Here is a 22,593-nt window from a genome sequence, read left to right as displayed (position 1 = left end):
CTTAATGTCAGTGTGCAAGAATATTACCTTTTGTGCCCTTAAAAGATATCTGCTTTACATCATCAAATTCTGACCCTGGTAGATTATCCCAGTCATATTCCACCTAACCTTTTTCCCAGTGCATTTCTCATTCCCTGGCAGTAGTCATTCAACTAGTTCCTGTGGAACCAATGCCTTCTGCTTTAGAGGTTGCCACTGTGTGAGCTTGAAGGGCTACCCAAATTTAAATCCTTTAAACTCTTATAAAACCCCATAATAATGCTGAATTCGTGAATATCATGCAATACGTACATGAGTTAGCCTGGCTCAAAGCAATTCTTAGTGTTTTTGTAATTATCAGTTTTATGTTTGTGTTGTGACTTATTTTTTAAATCATGGCGTAATAAATTTGTATTATATATCTATACATTTGCTCTTGCAGGTTCTGGACAAGTTTACCTCATAAGAAAAGTAAACAATATGGAGCTGTTTGCTATGAAAACTATTCCAGCAACATACCTCTCAACAGAAAGTCGTAGAGTAAGAGTAATACAAGAATTGAGCATTTCAAGACAGTGTCAAGAAAGGCCATTTCTTGTTCACTTTTACGAAGCATATTACAACTCTGCAGGGATTCATATGGTTATGGGTAAGTTTTTTTGGTTTTTTGAGAATATTCATCTAAACCACAACCATTTTTTTAAGCAGATTTCAATTAAAAATAAATTCAGTGTGTGATAGGTGTAAGCAGTTTGGAGGAATAGATGCCCATATGCTTAAAGCAACATTGACATGTAGTTCATAATAACTGTTTCATCTTGTCTTTTACAGTTGTGCAATTTTTTTTTTTTTTTTTTTTTGTCTGCTATTTCATATAGTAACCAAATTGGATCAGTGTAAACTAGGGCTTGCATAAAACAGAGTTTTTAACTGAAGTTTACTCTTAAAACCGATTTTCTCAGACTTAGGGAAAATAATTAAAAGCTTATAACACAGGTATTTATTTTATCTTGGGTAGATTGTATGAATCGTAATCAAATCTTTTAAACAAAATCTATCGCCTCTTATAGTAAAAAAATTAAAATGCTCCAAAAAAGTAACCAGCTTGAGATTATACAAAATTTCAAATTGTATTAAAATCCTTTTGAATAAAAACTATCTTCTCGTATAGTAAACAAAAAAATAATAAGCCCTATAATAATAAATAAATAAAAATAATGTGAAAAAAACAGCTTGGGGAAATTTAAAAAAGGTAAATTGCAGCCATTATCAACCCACTGCAGGATGGAAGCCTCCTTAACAATTCCATGCTGAGGGAAATGGACCATAATCTGCCACGCTGGTCCAGTGCGGGTTGGCAGATTGATCGTATTCAGCAGTCAGGGGCTTGAACCCTGGTCTACTCAAAGAGCGTGTGCTACTGCACTCCCGCTCCTGACCACTCGGCTACGGATTGCTCAGCTTTTTTCCGAAAATGATCCTTTAAAAAAACACGGTATATTAAGCATTTTTCCTGATAGACTTGACCTTATTTTTGTGTTAAAGAGACCAGTGATCGAAAACACTCTCTCAGATTGGACACTTGTTGGTTTAATGATCAGCAGTGCTCTATAAACTTTCTCCAGCTTTTCACTTCTACTGCTAGTTGCCTCCAAAATTTTAAATTCTTTGCTGATTTCCAATTCACTTGGATATTTTGAAGGCTCTTCAGTTAATCTCTTTATTACACTATCATACTCTCGCATGAGTATCACCAACATCGGAACTAGACGAGTCTTTGTTTTCTTCTAAAAGAACAGTTTGTTTATTTTCAGTTTCTTCATTCAACGCTAAGACTCCTTCGGAATGTTTTGCAAATAATCTCTCGTAAATCTCTTCAGCTTGCTTTTTCAAAACTTGCTTACTTGAAAAATCAAAATGTTCTTGAGCCTGAATCTTCTTTCCTAAACTTTTTGGGGTTGTGTAGATGGCTCAGCAAAGCTGTCTGTATCTTCTGAGGTACTTTGCAACCATTTCAACTGGTTGCAAAGGTTCACATAGCAATTCAAGTGTTTTTCAGTCATTGTCAGACAGCTTCAGTTGACAGTACTGCACATAGAGTATTTGGAATGCAATTTCTCAATTTCAAAAATCTCTCAATCATATAGAATGTGCTATCCCGTCTAGTTTTGCAATCTAATATAAATTTATATTCTTTCCCATTAAATTTTGCTTTAACAAAATTTTGTAATGTCATTTTTGGTAGGAGATTTTCGAAAAAGCTTGCAAATTTTTCTGACTTTGTTAATAGTTTGTGCAATATTGGCCATTGGATTGAAGAAATAAATGAGCTCATCGGTAAAGTCTGTTTGATAAAGCATGTCTTGCTGTCTTTCTTCAACTTCTTCATCACTACTTTCTATATTATTTTCATTGTCTTTGGGAGACTCAGACTGTGGCACCATAATTGATTGCTTTTTCATAAAGTACATCTATAACTGACAGATGTATACAGTGGTCTATACATTGTTGATGATTAGGTGTAATTTGCTTGCCAAACTTAATCATCATTGCTGCTCCATCAGTGGTGCAGGCAACAATATCCTCATCCAAGTTCAAACCAAATTCCTTCAAGTGTCCATTCACAATTTGCTCAGTTCTTCTGCTATCAAGTGAACCATTAATCTCAATAAGACTTAACAACAAATGATTCTTTTGAATGCACATTTATATTCATATACCTTTTTTTTATTTTGTATAGATGTATATTGTCTAGAGTCAGTGAATACCGTGCACCCAAAACCAATGAATTTTTGAAATTCTGAATGAGTTCTTTCTTAGTTTTATAATAATTAAGAACCATATTTTTAATTCCATTCACCTGAGGCTGGTGGTAATTTATTTATTTCTCTAAAGGTGAAGGCTTGATTGTATAAACTCACTCTTGGCAATTGAATTAAAAGAAAATCCATCTAAAGCAGTTAATTTTGAAATCTCTTCTTCCATAGATTTTTTTTTTAACAATAAAGTTTTCTAATGTTTTTACCATTTTTACGGGAGTTCACTGTTATCTTGTTTAATGTCAATCTGATGCATTTTCTTTAAATGGAACATCACAGATGTAGATCCACCAGACGACTTCATTATCTTCTGACATTTCGAACATTATGCTTCATCTTTGCTTTTTCGAGCAAAATAATTCCATACATTTGATTTCATCTTAGTCATATTAAGAGTAATAAATATTAATTTGTTGGTGATATAAATGCCTACTATTTTCAATAAAATTATTGAAGATAACAAAGGCACAATACTATGCGTCACTCCCGCAAGCACTGAATGAAGAGTCTAAACGAGGCAAGTTTCAAAATTGTCACGAAAGAAATTTTTTTTTTTATTTACATTCCATCAGTGTCAATCCACTTGTGATATTGTGGCTTATGTTACCCATTTATGGACAGGTTCAATGGAAAAGTTGGGCGAAACACAAGCAGTTGCTCTTGACATCTCAAGGGCTTTCGATCGTGTTTGGCATAAAGGTCTTCTAAACAAGCTTCCATCTTATGGTTTGCCAACTGTTTTTTGTAATTGGTTATCCAGTTTCTCTCTAATTGCTCACTGAGGGTGATGGTAGATGGCTCTGTCTTAACTTCTCCACTAATGCTGGTGTCCCCCCCAAGGTTTGGTTCTTTCCCCCACTCTTTTCCTCTTGTATATTAATGATCTTCCATTGACTGGAAATTCTATCCATAGTTTTGCCGATGATAGCACATTGTTTTCCATTTTGAGATTCCTTAAATGCTGATCTCCAGTGGGGTGACAACAACTTAAGTTGATTTCAATTCTTCTAAAACTCAGACTTGTCTCATATCTTGCGAAAAGGATCCTTCTGCTCCTATGCTTATCTTTGGTGACACTCCAATTTCTAGGCAACATGAAATATCTTTTGGGGATTACCCTGACTTCTTAATCTTTCTTGGCACAAGTACATTACAAATATTGCTTCCTCTGCATATAAAAACTTGATTTTCTCTTTTGCTCTCTGCATTAATTTTCTTCCAAACAGCTGTTCTCTCTGTAAAAATCGCAAATCTGCCCTACCACAGAATATTGTTCCGACATCTGGGGTGGTGCCCCCAAAATCTCTCTCAGGCTTCTAGATTCCATTCAGAAGAGGGCAGTTAGGTTATTTAATGACTCATCTCTAACAGAGTCTCTCCACTTGCTGTTTCATAGATGTACTGTTTCTGCTGCATGCCTTTTCTACAGATATTTCCATGGGCACTTGTTCTGTAATGTTCTTGGGCTTCTATAATTCCTGCTGTCTCTTTCAAAACAGTCTGAACACATGCCACCACCAGCCAACATCTGTTTACTGTCCAACTTCAAACTCACAGAACCATCTTTTCACCTTCCTCATTTATTCATTCAACTGCCGTTTTCCGGAACAACCTTCCTTCATGTGTATTTCCTGAAAATTAGTCTACAGAAGTCTAATGTCAACAAATATCTTCTTTCACCTTTTCAACCTCCAACCCAAGCATGGTACTAAGTACTATAGGTCCTAATACCTCTGGTTTAGGGTTTTCATAAAAAAAAAAACACTTAGTAGTAAGGAAAATCATGGAGGGTATGTTCAAGGGTGGAATTCAGGATCATTTAGATAGAAAATGGAATTATGTTAAATCATTATTTGCTAACCAGATTTGTTAAATCATGTTTAACAAATCTGGTTAGCTATTTTGACAGGTTCACATTTGAGCTGGATTTAGGAAATAATTTCAATATTGTTTATTTAGATTTTAGCAAAGGATTTGACTCGGTCCCATGTGAGTGGTTACTTTATAAGGAACAGGTTGTAATTGCAGGCAAAATCCTTAGATGGATTGCAGAATTCAGGGCAGGAGGCAGAGGATTGTGATAAATGGTTATTCCTCTGATTGGATTAATCTAAGAAGTGGGGTTTCCCAAGGATCAGTCTACATTTACTAGTAGAGATAAGGGCATCATAATCCCAATATATATACGACTATTGTTAGACCACACTTGGAATACTGTGTTCATGTATTGGGACCACACTTAAAGTCAATATGCTTCTTAAAAGGGTCCAAAGACTGGTAACTTGTCTGGTGAGAACGGAAAAAGGGCATCCCATCCATTTAAGGAAAGACTGAATATGTGGGTTGCATTCCTTGGAAACTAGGCACCTTAGAGGAGACTTGATTGAGGTGTTTAAGGCTGTGATAGGCATAAGTAAAAGAATGAGGACAATTTTCACTACTAAATAATTCTGGAACTAGGGGCCATAAATTTCAAGTTACAGGAGAGGTGTTTAGACTGGATTGCAGGAAGTCTTATTTTAGCCAGAGTTAAATTACCGGAATAAGTTGCCTACAATGGGTGGTAGAGGCTGACAGTTTGGGGAAATTCAAAGGGCAGCTGGATAATTACCTGAGGGAGGAGAGAAGCACATAGGTTGTCTATGTGCAGAGTCATTAGAATGTATGGTGCAAGGAAGCCCAAGGCTTCCTTGCACCATACTGCTATTACTAATCCTAGTGCTTATCGAAATATATGGACTAGGATTAAATGAAAAATAAGCTCAGCCGAGACCATGATATTAATCCTGAATTGGGATGGTTCATGGTGATTGTACTCTGTATATTAATATAGAAGAAACATAGGAAGACCAATATTTTTGTGGTACCTTCTGGTGCTGTAAAAAAAAAATTGAACAGTAGCACTTTAACTAAAGCTAGATTTCTTAATCTTTCAACTTCTGATTTGCAACTTCTTGTAAGAAAGCAAGCTTATAAAGCATCCGAAAAAACCTTCCCACATCACATGTTCATTCCCTTCAATAGTTTGCCTCGTTCTTCCTTGAATTTATTCGAACTACTCACCTCCACAACAGATGCAAGTTTATTGCAACAATCAACCGTTTGCTGACTGAAGACTAACCTCCCCACATCCTGCAACCATCCTTCTTGAGTTTGAATTTTTGTCCTCTTGTGTGTAATCTGAGCAAAAGGAAGAATGCCGACAGCATTGATCTTGCTGAATCCATTCAAAGTCTTAATCTGAATGAGATCACCTTGCAGGTGCCTAGTCTCCAGACACTGCAATTTGCAGAACTGAAGCCTTTCTTTGAATTCTGGAAGTAGTATGGCAAACTTTATAAAGAAGTGAGGCTTTTGCTTTAATAACACAAAATAACTTTAGCTTCTTAATAAGATAAAGGCTGCAAGCTCAGCCAACCCCCATCTGTGTTTTGGGCAGATTGGGTTTGGTTCCAATTGATAACTGGAGGAATTTCTGAATTCATCTTAAATTGAGGTTGTAGTTAGCCAGTCTCAGGCAGAAGGATTAGATTCTTGTGAATTATTCTGGATTTTTTAGTATGACAACAATGCACTTGTATAGATATAAGAGATAATATTGCAATATGATAAAGTTATTAATGTGACTAAAACCTAACAGCAATTTTAACATATTATAAAAATTTCTAACAATATTTCACAAATCTGCAATCAGCTTTTTTTTTTGTTTTTAGAATTTGCTCCATATGGTTCGTTATGGGAGTACCTTCCAATATCTGAGCCAATCAGTGAAAACACTGTAAAGCTTTATCTTGCAGAACTTCTTATAGCCATCCAAGAGCTTCACCAGGTAAATTATTTTAAAATAGAATAATTTTTGTACTTTAACTTGTTGGCATTTGTACTATATTATGTAACAATGTTTGATCTTCACCCTATGCAGTAAAGAGAAGTTTTTGGATTTAAGGGAAAAACTCTGGCAGAAAATCTTTGGAAGTGTTGAATTACTGAACTGAAAAAATGGTAATACCAAAATGGGAGGTCAGAGTAGAATCATATGCAGCCACCATGACAAAGCTTATTTGTTTCTGCATATGTGTTCTCTTGATCACCACTATCCACTGTATTGTTTACAGATGAAGCTGGATTTAGTAACAATGGTGTTGCCAATTTTCACAATGCTCATCAATGTGCTGAAGAAAATTCATTTTAGCAGTGTTGCTATAAACTTTTTTGAATAATCTATTGCCTGTCCTGCATGCTACCTGTACCTGAGTCCACTCTTTACTTGTAGAATATGAAATCCATTATTTATTCAACACCAATTGATACATTGAAATGCTACAGCAACATGTGGAATAAGTCTGCCAGCAAACTTGATGGATAACTGGAACTTTTGAGCAGGTGATATGGTCTATGATAAGATGTTTGCAGGCTTGTATTCATGTGCACGGTGGTTGCTTTGAGCATTTCCTGTAAATACAGTTGCTGGAACACAGAAACAAGGCACAATCATGCTTGTGTTTATGAATTTTTTTTTTATTGTTTTAGGTCCTAAATCCATCTCTGATGTGGGTCTCATGTTTTGATACACCGTGTATATGGTGTATCAACACTACAAATAGTATCTCTCAGATATAAAATTTGCAACAACTGAGAAGTCATTAGAAAGTTTAACTCTGGAATAAAAACAGTGTCCAGAATTAAGTCCACTACTATAGAATGGACCTCAGGAAGTTTGAATCAGTGTGCTGATGACCATTACAGTAATCTTTTTTTTTTTTGGGTAGTTGAAATTGATGGTCTGAAATTTAAGAAGCAGCTGGATCACCACTCTTATTGGTGGTGGAGAGTATAAGAATGAAATAGGATAACAATATTGCTTAGTAAGTGTAGTGGTTTTGGTGTACACCAAACAGATTTTGTTTTAACACAAAGGAAATGTCTTTTTTTTTTTTCACAGTAGATCATTAATTATTGAAACTTAACTTTTAAAAAAAAAGTTAATCCCTTAATATTAATAGGTTATCAGCAGTCTTAAGTGTTGCATTCTATTTGAACATTACATTAAAGCTTTAATATTACAGTCTAACTTAGTTATAATGAGCATCAAGAGACTGACAAATTCCTCGTTACAAATGTTACTCGCTATATCAGTGATACAGATGGAAAAACCCCTTGGGCTGTTAAACAAACACTTTATATCAGTGATGAGTTAAGTCTACCTGCTATTTTTTTTTTTTTTTTTTTAATTCTCGATAAAAAGATAGAGAAAAATATAAATATATACCTACATATTATTTGTATTAATGCTTGTATAAACTACAATACTCTTAACATTTAAACAATTTATTTGTCTGTAATTTTAAAACCATACACTTAAATACTAAACAGTTTATTTTTCTGTAATTAAAAAAATTCTTTAATAATCAAGATTTTAATTAGTCTTTATTTATGAATCTTAAAATTGACCTTTTTGTTTTAAAGATTTCACTTTGATATTTCTTAAGGTTCCCCTTAAAACACTCAATGTGTTAAGTCTTGTTACCTTCCCGAGTTCCTTCAAAAGCATTGACTAAAGTGTCCATTGTATCTTGAGATTGTTGGCACTGATTTTGATTCACTTTCAATTGTCATCATATAATTGTTGGTACGGTCTTTGTTGAGCATAGCAATTACAATGTAACTCTATAGGAAGACCACTACTTAATAAGTTGTCATTGACTCTTACAAATTCATCGATGTTATCTTTATTAAAACCTACAATGTTGTTATGTAGCAACCATTGAGATAATGGTAAGTTGTTTTCTTCATTTCCACCTTCATCCACAATTGAAATTTAATTTGAATTTAATCTTGATTTCTTAAATTCGATTTGAATTTAATTTCGACAGTCATATCAACAATTCAATGATTGTCTGAGTAACGTTGTTCCACGCATCATTCAATAAATTTATAGCATCCAATATCAATATCGCGGATTCGAATCCCACCTCAAGCTTGGATCACAGTATAATGCAAAAACTTTGGGAGGTGCATTATGGCCACAGAAGCTGATGTGCTAACAACAACAACAAAAAAAAAAAAAAAAAAAAAACCAATATCAATATAGACTTGGTAAGTTTCTGTTCTTTTTGACTGATCAGATGTAGAACTAGAAATCTTTTATAAAATCCTTTCAAACTCTTGAATACACCTATGTTCATTGGTTGTGAAACTGACGACACATTGGGACACTAGCTTAATGTTGGAACAGGAACCCTAGCTTAATGTTGGATAAATTTTGAATCTGGAGGATATGTCAACTAACAAAATAGCTCTTTTTGAAGAGCTCTAAGTCATACAAGCTTTCTTGTTTGCAGTGTAATCCACAAGTTTCCTTACGTTTTAACACAGGTTTTTTATCAGTTCCTGTTATATTTGCACATACAAGCCTTGGATTTTTTTTTCCACCAACACATTTTTCCCCTTTGAATGAATTTAAATGCATTGCCAGGTGTTAAATTATTTAAAAAAAAAAAAAAAAAAGTCCTGTTTCGTTAGCATTGTAGTAGTAATAGAGGCATGTGATGCAAGTGTATGAACTTATGTAGCATCAGCCAAATAAAAAAGACAATTCACACAACCATTCCCTCTAAAAGTTTCTCCAGTTCCTCCTTGAATTTATCTAAGCTATCAATGACAGTGGAAGTTTGTTCTAGCAATTAACCACCCGCTGGCTAAAGGCAAATTTCCACATCTATTCTACAACTGTCTTTCCTCAATTTGAATTTGTTCTCTCAGGTTCGTATTCTGAGCAAGCAGAAGAATCCTATCAGGATTCAGCATGCAGCCACTGCAATTTGCAGAACTTTAGCCTTTCTTGGTAAGAGAACCCCTTCTCTGTACATGCTCAAGCAACTTTACATCCTTCCTAAATTGAGGTCTCCATACCTATATTCAATGTGTGGTCTGACCATTGCAAACAGATGCATTGTTCAGAAAACTTCATATCTGACTGCACAATCACTCCCAGGTGTCTTTCATTTTCTACCACCCTAACTGTAGTAACACACAGAATGTTTCTCTAGGGTTACTTCTACCCATATGCAGTACTTAACATTTGTCAATGTTAAACTTTAGTTGCCACTTCTCAGCCCATCTGCCCAAATTTTCTAGATCCTATTGCAGTAGCACAACTGTCGTAGATGTCTTCATCATTGTAATCTTTCCTGATTTCTGCCCAAACACAGTTAATCCATTCATTTGCCATTATTGGATCTGCAGATTGAGATTTTTCACTAATTTTTGCATAAATGATATGTCAGTTTTTAAATCAATCCAGCCAACCATTGTTACACAGAATATCGTCACATCCAAATTATTTAGCAAATTTTTTCGCTTGAGCCTTCAAGATCGGACTGTATATTGAAAATCCAGCACTTTGTGCAGCGAACCATTGAAGCACTGCTTCATCAACGTTTGTAACCTCGCATATTCTAAATTGGTTTTTTTTTAGCTATGTTCTTTTCCAGTGCTGATATGTAAACATCTTTATTCTTCCACAATGTTGATACACTTGAAGAGGACAAAACTTTTTACATGCTTCAACATTTTTTGCACCACATTCTAACTCGTGAATAATTTTGACTTTTTTGCGAATTGAGAGACTTTCTTTTGTTAGTAGACATGTTTCCAAAGAAAGGGTTAGTTAGTTTCTAGTGATCCGCATACAAAATTAAAGTCCCAAAATGCATACAAACTTCTTGGAAGTCCCAAAATAAATTTATGGTTCAGTGAATACAACACAATCTGTAAATAGGGTAATGCAACAAGTGGAATGCCAATGCACTATTGTATAACATCTCTCCCCCAAAAGGAGAAGGTCATAAAAGGGCTGCTAATTCCATAAAGCTAAGATTCCCTTTTCATTTTCCTCTATTTCAAGAGTTGGGTTTTTCCAACTACCTGAGCAATTAAGAATGTTTGCAGAGTTAACAATTTGTTCGGTATATCAGTGTAGTACGTTAGTTATAACAGTGATTGTATGGGAATATGCTTAAATTGAAATAATTATGGCTTTTTGCTCATTACGGTTGTGATCTTGTTATTTATTGGATTATTTAATTCAATTGGATTATTTATTGTTGTTTAATTTATATTTCTTTATATTTTTGCAGCTTTACATTATCCACAGGGATATAAAACCAGATAATATATTCGTCCGTGAGAGTGGCCACATTATTCTTGCAGACTTCGGTTTGTGTAAGCAATTTAGTGATCATGAGCCACATATTACAAATGAATTTTGTGGAACTAGAGCTTACATGTCTCCAGAAGTAGTGACAAGGAACTATTACAGCTATGTAAGTTCATTTGCTTTGATTTAACTTTTTTAACAGTATATTTAAACTTTGTTTACAGTTTTTTGTTCAGTGATAAATTAGGTAAATGTGAGAATTTAATTTTTAAAGTTAATACAGGTCATTATTAGTGATTCTCTCTTCTTAATGGGCTTTTTTTAACACAGTGACTTCTCTATTTATATAGAGAAAATATATTATATCATGATATGAGAGAATGTAATTATAAGCTTTGGAAGGGGAATGAAATTATCTTGCCTATCATACAGTCTTCAATTAATATGTTAAAGTTTAATCATAACCACAGGGAATATGTTTCATTCCTAATACAGTATCTTCAATAATTAAATTTCAGATTAATTTGAAATGCAATGTACAGGTAGTTCCCGACTTTGAGTTAATTCGTTCCTAGCATGCGCTCATAAAGCAAACTTGTAAAGCAGGAATTTATATCCCATAGACCTAATGATAAAAATAGGGTTCACATTCTCAACAATGAATTTAGTTAGTTAATTAGTTTGTTTAAACAATGATTGATTTATCCAAAGAAATTAAAACGTAGCCTGTAAAATCAAGCAAATTTTAATAAAGAAATTATTTATGACTTACAAATTTTGAAGAATGTTTATTCTTCATCATTGACCAAATGCACACTCATTATTGGCTTGCCACTCATTGGTTTGTTGCACAAGGAGTCTTCTTCAGAAATGCTTCAAGAGGCATTTGTTTCCAAGATTTTCTTCATAAATTTCAATAGCATGCATATACATTTTTTAACGGAACGCACAAATTGCAACACTATTTGTGTGGAGTAACAAGTTTACGAAACTTAAAAAGGAATGAAGAGAAGATTCTGAAAATTTCTTTTTTATAAGACTGAAGATTTCAGTAAATGGGGAAACACTTCACCATAATAATGTAAAAAAAAAAACCACAATTCCAGCTATTGGTATTTTTGCAAATACGATAACATGAACTTTACTACCCATTTGTCACAAAGCTGTTCAAATTTGGTTCTTATAACAGAACGTACAATAACTCTGTATAAATCGCAAATCCGCCCTGCATTGGAAGATTGTTCCCACATCTGGGGTGGTGCCCCCCAAAACCTCTCTCAGGCTTCTTGATTTCATTCAGAAGAAGGCAGTTAGGTTAATTAATGATTCATCTTTAACAAAGTCTCTCCACTCGCTGTCTCATAGATGTACTGTTTCTGCTGCATGCCTCTTCTACAGATACTTCCATGGGCACTGTTCTTCTGAATTGGCTTCTATAATTTCTGCTCTTTCAAAACAGTCCAAACACGTGCCGCCAACATCCATTTACTGTCCAACTCCAAACTCACAGAACCAACTTTTCATCTTCCTCTTTTATTCACTCAACTGCCGTTTTCTGGAACAACCTTCCTTCATACGTATTTCCTGAAAATTAGTCTACAGAAGTTCAAGTCCAATGTCAACAAATATCTTCTCAACCTCCAACCCAAGCATGGTACTAAGTACTATAGGTTCTAATACCTCTCTTGTTTGAGGTTTACAAAAAAAAAAAAAAAAAAAAAAAACACTAAGAAAGTGTAGTGCATCTTAATAATTTGAATTGGTAACTAATACAATTTACACAATAAACATAACTCTTTTAGAGAGTTATGTAGAGAACTTCAACTTCTGAGGTAGCTACGCACGTGGCTTGTAATTCAGTATTTATGAATGCTGAACATCATTTTTTGCAATTAATGATCATATATTTTCGATTTTGTTGATACTTTGAAAATGAAAAAAAAAAAAAACTTGTAAAACGGGAACTGCCTGTATTTCAGAGTTGCTACTATTCCCCCAACCAATGATGAGGTTTTATTATGCATTTTAGTAGGATTATTTTAAATTTGTCCATGCTGAAATTCAAGTCTGAATTCTGCCTTAACTTGTGAATAGCTTCTTTAATTTTAAAGACCCATATCCAACTAATTGGAAATGTCATAATAACATTAAATGGAACTCTAATAAATAAATAAAAAATTTGCTTGGAGTACTGGCACCTTTTGAATTTTACTTTAATGTGTACTTTGCCAAGAATTCTGTACAGAATCAAAATTTATGATGCAGTTACTTTATCAAGTTACTTTGATGCAGTTACTTTATCAAGTAACTGCATCAAAGTGAAAACATGAAAGGAACAAAAAAAAAAATCATATGCCTGCAAGTTCAAATTGAACAGTTGTAATGTCCTAACCAATTTTTTTTTTTTTTTATGTAAACCCCAAACAAGAGAGGTATTAGAACCTATAGTACTTAGTACCGTGCTTGGGTTAGAGGTTGAGAAGATGAAAGAAGATATTTGTTGACATTGGACTTTAACTTCTGTAGACTGTAATTTTCAGGAAATACGTATGAAGGAAGGTTGTTCCAGAAAATGGCAGTGGAATGAATAAACGAGGAAGATGAAAAGTTGGTTCTGTGGGTTTGAAGTTGGACAGTAAATGGGTGTTGGCAGGTGGCGGCACGTGTTCGGACTGTTTTGAAAGAGAGCGGGAATTATAGAAGCCATTTCAGAACAACAGTTCCCATGGAAGTATCTGTAGAAGAGGCATGCAGCAGAAACAGTACGTCTATGAGACAGCGAGTGGAGAGACTCTGTTAGAGATGAATCATTAATTAACCTAACTGCCCTCTTCTGATTGGAATCAAGAAGCCTGAGAGGTTTTGGGGGCACCACCCCAGATGTGGGAACAATATTCCATGGCAGGGCGAATTTGTGATTTATACAGAGTGAGCAGCTGTTTGGAAGAAAAGTAATGCCGAGAGCGATAGAGAAAACCAAGTTTTTTAGATGCAGAGAAAGCAATATTTGTAATGTGCTTGTGCCAAGAGAGATTAGAAGTCAGGGTAATCCCCAAAAGAGATATATCATTTTGCCTAGAAATCGGAGTGTCACTAAAGATAAGCATAGGACTAGAAGAATCCTTTTTGCGAGATATAAGACAAGACTGAGTTTTAGAAGGGTTGAAATCAACTAAGTTGTCTTTGCCCCACTGGAGAATTACCTGAAAATCGGCATTTAAGGAATTGGTAGCAGATTTTCGAGAAGTTGAAGCTGATTGAGCAGGACAAGGATTATCAAAATGGAAAGTGGAATGCAATGTGCTATCATCGGCAAAACTATGGATAGGATTTCCAGTCAATGGAAGGTCATTAATATACAAGAGGAAAGAAAAGAGTGGGGGAAAGTACTGAACCTTGGAGGACACTGGCATTAGTGGAGAAGTTAGAAGACAGAGAGCCATCTACCATCACCCTCAGTGAGTGATCAGAGAGAAAACTGGATAACCAATTACTAAAAACAGTTGGCAAACCATAATATGGAAGCTTATTTAGAAGACCTTTATGCCAAACACGATCGAAAGCCTTTGAGATGTCAAGAGCAACTATTTGTGTTTCACCGAACCTTTCCATTGAATCAGTCCATAAATGGGTACCATAAGCCAGAATATCACCAGTGGATTGACACTGACGGAATCCATACTGGCGATCGTTGATCAGACGGAAGGTTTCTAGGTAGTTTAAGAGTTGGCGGTTAATCGATTTCTCCATTACTTTAGAAAGAGTAGCAGTAATTGCAATGGGACAATAATTGGATGAGAGGGATTTGTCACCCTTTTTAGGAATTGGCTGGATATGAGCAAATTTCCAAGCAGAAGGAAAAACACCTTTGGAATAAGAAAGTGAAAAAAGGCGGCAAAGAATAGGAGGAAGTTCAGGAGCACAGGTTTTGAGAACAAGTGTAGAAATACCATTGGGACCTGGAGCTTCTTAGAATCAAGATTCGTCAAAATCCTTCTAACATTCTTTTGACAGAAGACCACAGGAGGCATTCAATGGAGCGTGTTGTGAAATGTGGGAGGTGTTTTGCCAAGATCATTAATACATGAGTTGGAAGAAAAATGGGATTCTAGCAAGTCAACTTTATCCTTGGCTGAAGTGACAAAAGAACCATCTGGTTTGGACAGAGGTGGGAGCAGAGATGGGCAAAAGTTGCGGCCAATAGCTTTGGCAAGAGACCAGAATGCTCGGCTACCATTAGGGCAAGAAGCAAGTTTTCTACTCTTAGCCTGTTCAAACTAGTTTGGACTGATTAATAATGGCTTTACAATTGTTTTGAGCTTTGGTGTAGACAGAAAATGAAACTGAAGAATTAGAAATAAGCCAATTACGATATGCAACATTCTTCTCTTGAACAGCCTTAGCACATTTATTGGAAAACCAAGGTTTAGATAAAGGATGAGATTTTAAAGTGGGGTGTAGGATAGAGGATTCCATTCCTGCAAGAATAATTTCACTGACACAATCTGAGCAAACGTTGACATCAGAAATTTTGAAACAGTAATCCGACCAAGGAAAAGAAGAAAAGAAATCTTGCAGGTCATCCCATTTTGCATTCTTGTAATGCCAAACAACACAAGGTTGGGAATAGCCATGAGATAAAGGTTCCATTGGAGAAGAGACAATCACCAAGTTGTGATCTGAAGTGTCTAAAGGACCTCTCACTTCGACCATGTATTTAGAAGGGTTGTTTGTGAGAAAAAGATCAAGTGTATTGGCTGTATGATTAGGATTGTCCGGTATTCTTGTAAGTAAATGAACAATCTGTGCAAGGTCATTAGTAATTGCAAAAGCCTCAGCATCTCGACCAGCTGGGTCAGTGTGACTAGAAAATGGAAGCCAGCTGGAGTTGTGTACATTAAAATCACCAAGGAAAATTACCTCACTGTTAGGGAAGTTGGACTGGAGGAAGTAAAGTTGCAAAGAGAGGAAGTCAAAGAGCTCCAAGTGATTAGTGGAGTTGGGAGAACGGTAGAGACAACAGATGAATTTGACACAATGAGGTAGAGATTTTAAGCCAGAGAAGATCAAAGAGAGGAGATTCCAAATTGCCAAGTCTCTGACAGGGATCTACCTAGGTGGTAGATGACTCATCAATCTCTCTCTCATGATGCTTGTGCAACATTAATATGCTTTAGAGAAATATATTGAATTTCTCTACAATTGTCTATTTTTTCATATTGAGTAAATTATGTATTAATACATTTAAAAGTCTGTTCAAGTTCATCTATTTGGAGATGTATGCCAAAACTAAAATATTATTAAAATTTTAAATGAATTTTACACTTTGTAGTGTTTATGGTTAATTTCTCAGGAATAATTAATGGTAATGTGTCTGATCTTGAACAGATATTTTGAACTCATTTATATTGAAAGTGGTGAGTTTTGGTTTTAAGGTGCATCCTGAGTGATATAATTAATTATATTTATCTTGATTTGTATTAAAATTTGGTAATTTCTGGTCTTTTTCTCCTAGGATGCTGATTGGTGGAGCTATGGCATCATAGCATATGAGCTTCTGGCGAAAGAGCACCCATTTAATAGCCTACAGTAAGTCTTTATAATCTACAGTAATAGTATATGATAAAGCTCGATAGATAATCCTTGTCCTGGATTTTTACATAAATAAAAAATTATGAGATCAATATTGCTGGTTCATTTTTGGGCCCTTCATTGTTTTCATTTATTTACAATGTTAATGAAGGCATAAAGTTTATTGTGAGTCTGCAGATGAGACAGATCATGCTGCTTTTTGCTAGTGGGGATAAGGTGATTATCCTGTTGTATAAACATCATTTCCCACTAATACAAATTCCCATTTAAAAATGTTCATATAAATCAGGGTATACTAATGTAACACCAGTCAGACCTGATAAGGTGATTTGTCATGCCACGTAAGGCAATGGTTAGGATGCACTTTCAGAACTTCATAAAGGTCTGGAAGACATCATTTTAGGAAGGATGTGGAACAGGTGTAGAAAACAGTGATAAGATTGTTTAAGGCACAAAAGGATACTCTTACCAAGGAAGCCTTCAGTTTCAAAATTTGCAGCATATGGAACCTATGCACTTGCAAGGAGACATGGTTGAAGTGTTTCAGACTTGTTCTTTCTTGGGCAAGACATAACAGTACATAAATTGAAAGGATAGTTGTAGAATGTGTATGAATATTTACTTTTGTCCAGATAACTGATTGTTGCAAAAATTCCATCTATTGTTGTGGAAGTGGTAGTTTGAATAAATTTAAGGCTTCCTTGCATCATTCACAACTATTAACACCAGTAATATTTAATTTAATATTAAGAAATATGAAATTAGTGGCAGTACATGTCTGTTTTGGCATAATTGCTATATTGACTTTCAACAAATATTGTTAGTTGGAAAGGCCTCTGAACTATTGTGATAAGAATTTATTACAAGGATCACTCATGTGTGTAATATACATATGTGCACAATAAGATACTTGCAGAAGTATATGGAAATCAATTTTCAAGAATCTATTTCCTGAAGTTCAGAAAATTAATAACATTTGCATCAGGCTTTAGTTTGTCGACCATGCATGTTGCAGAAATAATAATACACAGCAAAACCATAAAAATTTGTGTGCCATTGTTCCAAAAAATTACTAATGATAGTACCACTTGCATCTTACCATAGTTAGTTTTTTTTTTTTTTTTTTTCAATAAATGGAAACTAAGAGATAATGACTGTTTTGTCCTCCTGATGACCTCCCATGTTGTGGAACAACTGTTATGACATGGACATTTGGTTTTTAGTAGATTGACTTCTATAAATTATTGCATGCACAAGATATCCATGTTTGTGTATTGTTAAATGTATCCAGTCTCTTTCCAAAGATCTCTTTCCACTTAAAGAATGGGACTAATGGCTCCATTTAACAATACACAAACATGGATATCTTGTGCATGCAATAATTTATAGAAGTCAATAACTCCAAATTTAGATATGAGGAATGTGTTGGGCACTCTTGGGCTTATATAAAATTGTTTGGATTCATTAATAATTCAACTTAAGTGCGAATTTTAGTGTGGATTAATGACTTAGACAATATTGCACCATTGTGTTATAAAAGTGTGTACAAATATTAATTTAATGTTGAAGAACCTGGAATGCTTGTAGGGGAAAGAATTACTTCCCTACTTGAGATGGGCTAATTACAACCTGATCGGAGACGCCTTTAGAAACACTGTATTCTGTGATGGGATTCAAAACCAAACCTCTCCATGTGTTGATAGTGGCAAATCCAATATGGACACGTATATCCTCCCACTGCACTTTATAGATGTACACATTCCAGAAATTTGTGTAAAACTCATCTTAACTTCAGATCTTAACAGTAATCTGTCAGTTAATTGCAATGGAGTTTTTTTTTTTTTTTTGCAGTAAACAGAATTTAAGTTTTAACCACTTTAAATTAAAGAACACTGTATATTAATTGAAATACCTGTTTTGTACTAATTTATAATTCTTTAGTATTTAATTACATTAACAATTAACCTACTTAAAACTATTCTTTGTAGATATATTAATAATTTTCATAACCACCAGATGACAGTTCTTGAGGTCATTCCAAGTGAACAATGTTATATCAATATGGGTCTGTTTCTCTACAGTTATGGAATTGTAGGTATTTGAAACATTGCCTCTATATATGTAGCAAGTATGCAAATAGCATAAATACAAGTAGCACCTAAGAAAAACAGGTTTTGTTGTAATAGAATAAGTGCAAACATGCAATTTATTTTCCAATGAAAGACGTGGATTTGCAGTTTATTTGTCAAGAATTGTTCATCAAATTGTATTCCTAATTCAAGGACTTCCTAATTCATTTCACAAATATAAGTGGTCTCAATTCTAATCTCAACGATATCCATTTCCACTTGCAGTCTGCCAAACCCCATGTACTTTTTCTGACAGAATCTCAGTTATCGGTTGATTCATCTACTGCTCATCTCAGATGCCCAAATTATTCGTTGTATGATTCCTTTCGCCTCAAAGGTGGTACTTGCGCATATGTCCGTTCTGATATTCCCTGTCAGAGACTTGGCAATTTGGAATCTCCTCTCTTTGATCTTCTCTGGCTTAAAATCTCTCTACCTCATTGTGTCAAATTCATCTGTTCTCTACCGTTCTCCCAACTCCACTAATCACTTGGAGCTCTTTGACTTCCTCTCTTTGCAACTTGACTTTCTCCAGTCCAACTTTCCTAACAGTGAAGTAATTTTCCTTGGTGATTTTAATGTTCACAACTCCAGCTGGCTTCTGTTTTCTAGTCACACCGACCCAGCAGGTCGAGATGCTGAGGCTTTTGCAATTACTAATGACCTAGCACAGATTGTTCATTTACCTACAAGAATACCGGACAATCCTAATCATACAGCCAATACGCTTGATTTCTTTTCTCACAAACAACCCTTCTAAGTACACGGTTGAAGTGAGAGTCCTTTAGGCACTTCAGATCACAACTTGGTGATTGTCTCTTCTCCAATGGAACCTTTATCTCATGGCTATTCCCAACCACGTGTTGTTTGGCATTACAAGAATGCAAAATGGGATGACCTGCGAGACTTTTCTTCTTTTCCTTGGTCGGATTACTGTTTCAAAATTTCTGATGTCAACGTTTGCTCAGATTGTGTCAGTGAAATTATTCTTGCAGGAATGGAATCCCTTATCCCACACTCCACTTTAAAATCTCGTCCTTTATCTAAACCTTGGTTTTCCAATAAATGTCTTAAGGTTGTCCAAGAGAAGAATGTTGCATATCGTAATTGGCTTGTTTTCTAATTCTTCAGTTTCATTTTCTGCCTACACCAAAGCTTGCAACAGTTGTAAAGCAGTTATTAATCAGTCCAAACTAGAGTTTGAACAGGCTAAGAGTAGAAAACTTGCTTCTTGCCCTAATGGTAGCCAAGCATTCTGGTCTCTTGCCAAAGCTATTGGCCGCAACTTTTGCCCATCTTTGCTCCCACCTCTGTCCAAACCAGATGGTTCTGTTGCCACTTCAGCCAAGGATAAAGCTGACCTGCTAGCATCCCATTTTTCTTCCAGCTCATGTATTAATGATCTTGGTAAAACACACTCCATTCAGTGCCTCCTGTGGTCTTCCGTCAAAAGGATATCAGAAGGATTTTGATGAATCTTGATGCTAAGAAAGCTCCAGGTCCTGATGGTATTTCTCCACTTGTTCTCAAAACCTGTGCTCCTGAACGTACTCCTATTCTTTGTCGCCTTTTTTCACTTTCTTATTCCAAAGGTGTTTTTCCTTCTGCTTGGAAATTTGCTCATATCCAGCCAGTTCCTAAAAAGGGTGACAAATCCCTCCCATCCAATTATCGTCCCATTGCAATTTCTTCTACTCTTTCTAAAGTAATGGAGAAATCAATTAACCGCCAACTCTTAAACTACCTAGAAACCTTCCATCTGATCAACGATCACCAGTATGGATTCCGTCAGTGTCGATCCACTGGAGATATTCTGGCTTATGTTACCCATTTATGGACTAATTCAATAGAAAGATTCGGTGAAACACAAGTAGTTGCTCTTGACATCTCAAAGGCTTTTGATCGTGTTTGGCATAAAGGTCTTCTAAACAAGCTTCCATCTTATGGTTTGCCAACTGTTTTTAGTAATTGGTTATCCAGTTTTCTCTCTGATCGCTCACTGAGGGTGATGGTAGATGGCTCTCTGTCTTCTAACTTCTCCACTAATGCCGGTGTCCCCCAAGGTTCAGTTCTTTCCCCCACTCTTTTCCTCTTATATATCAATGACCTTCCATTGACTGGAAATCCTATCCATAGTTTTGCCGATGATAGCACATTGCATTCCACTTTCCATTTTGAGAAACCTTGTCCTGCTCAATCAGCTTCAACTTCTCGAAAATCTGCTACCAATTCCTTAAATGCTGATCTTCAGGTAATTCTCCAGTGGGGCAAAGACAACTTAGTTGATTTCAACCCTTCTAAAACTCAGTCTTGTCTTATATCTCGCAAAAAGTATTCTTCTACTCCTATGCTAATCTTTAGTGACACTCTGATTTCTAAGCAAAATGATATATCTCTTTTGGGGATTACCCTGACTTCCAATCTCTCTTGGCGCAAGCACATTACAAATATTGCTTCCTCTGCATCTAAAAAACTTGGTTTTCTCTGTTGCTCTCGGCATTACTTTTCTTCCAATCAGCTGCTCACTCTGTATAAATCGCAAATTCGCCCTGCCATGGAATATTGTTCCTACATCTGGGGTGGTGCTCCCAAAACTTCTCTCGGGCTTCTTGATTCCATTCAGAAGAGGGCAGTTGGGTTAATTAATGATTCATCTCTAACAGAGTCTCTCCACTTGCTTTCTCATAGACACACTGTTTCTGCTGCATGCCTCTTCTACAGATACTTCCATGGGCACTGTTCTTCTGAATTGGTTTCTATAATTCCTGCTCTCTCTTTCAAAACAGTCCGAACACGTGCTGCCACCAGCCAACATCCATTTACTATCCAACTTCAAACTCACAGAACCAACTTTTCGTCTTCCTCATTTATTCATTCAACTGCCGTTTTCTGGAACAACCTTCCTTCATACGTATTTCCTGAAAATTACAATCTACAGAAGTTCAAGTCCACTGTCAACAAATATCTTATTTTGTCTTCTTAACCTCAAACCCAAGCACGGTACTAAGTACTATAGGTTCTAATACCTCTCGTGTTGGGGTTCACATAAAAAAAAAAAAAAAAAAAAAAAAAAATTGGATGTTTGGGTATATGTTTGACAGCTGAACATCCAAATACATCATTTCTAATGTAATAAATGGTAGGTGGTAGATGACTTTCATCAACCGGTGAAATACCACCACTTTGCTAATTGGAGGCTTGAAGTGGTGGAACCCATGTTTAGTCTCTAGAGCAAAGTTTCTGGCATCCCCCTCCCCCCATACTTCTCCTTCAACCCATGCGCGGTACTAAGTACTATAGGTTTTGATACCTTTCATGTTTGGGGTTTTCATAAAAAAAAAAAAAAAAAAAAAGTTTTTTATTTATTTTATTTATTTATTATTTTTTTTTTTTTTTTTTTCAATTCAGAATCCTGTTGATGTAATATTTCTCTTTCAGAATGACCTTGGCAATTTTCTCCTGGGGCAATGACATATTTGCTGTATGTGTGTTTAAAAAAGCTTACTATTTAGAATGAAATATCTTTAACACAATCCAGTTATATTAAAGGAGGCGGCAAAGCAACTAAGCAAACCCTTAGCCATAATTATGAGAGCATCCTTGGACTCAGGGGAGGTTCCCACGGACTGGAGATGTGCAAATGTATCCCCAATTCACAAAGGGGGATCGAAGGGTGACAAGAGTAATTACAGACCAGTTAGTTTAACTTCTGTTCCGGGTAAAATAATGGAGTCATTGGTTAAAGATGCATTGCAGGATCATCTAGACAAAACTGCAGCAATAATTCAGACACAGCATGGGTTTGTTAAGGGAAAGTCTTGTCTGACAAATTTGATAGGATATTATGATGTGGTTACAAAGGAACTGGATGCAAAAAATAATTTTGATATCATATATTTGGATTTCAGGAAAGCTT

The 22,593-nt window shown here is 35.4% G+C and overlaps 1 protein-coding gene across 1 annotated transcript in view; it reads left to right on the top strand.

Annotated features, from left to right (window-relative positions):
* Nucleotides 1-571: 571 nt before the first annotated feature.
* Nucleotides 572-22,593, top strand: part of LOC150084981 (ribosomal protein S6 kinase 2 beta-like) — a 29,425-nt gene continuing 7,403 nt past the window's right edge. Inside the window, exons 1-4 of the mRNA XM_090375680.1 lie at nucleotides 572-628; nucleotides 6,512-6,627; nucleotides 10,937-11,122; nucleotides 16,472-16,545. Coding sequence (XP_090231806.1) covers nucleotides 619-628; nucleotides 6,512-6,627; nucleotides 10,937-11,122; nucleotides 16,472-16,545 — 386 coding nt within the window. The 5' untranslated portion in view covers nucleotides 572-618. The remainder of the gene's footprint in view (nucleotides 629-6,511; nucleotides 6,628-10,936; nucleotides 11,123-16,471; nucleotides 16,546-22,593) is intronic.

This window comes from Mastigoproctus giganteus, chromosome 6, assembly GCF_048544385.1.
Source record: "Mastigoproctus giganteus isolate SK-2022 chromosome 6, ASM4854438v1, whole genome shotgun sequence".
Taxonomy (NCBI): Eukaryota; Metazoa; Arthropoda; class Arachnida; order Uropygi; family Thelyphonidae; genus Mastigoproctus; species Mastigoproctus giganteus.
The sequence above is the reverse complement of the archived record's forward strand: the minus strand, read 5'-3'. Positions and strand labels throughout refer to the sequence as shown.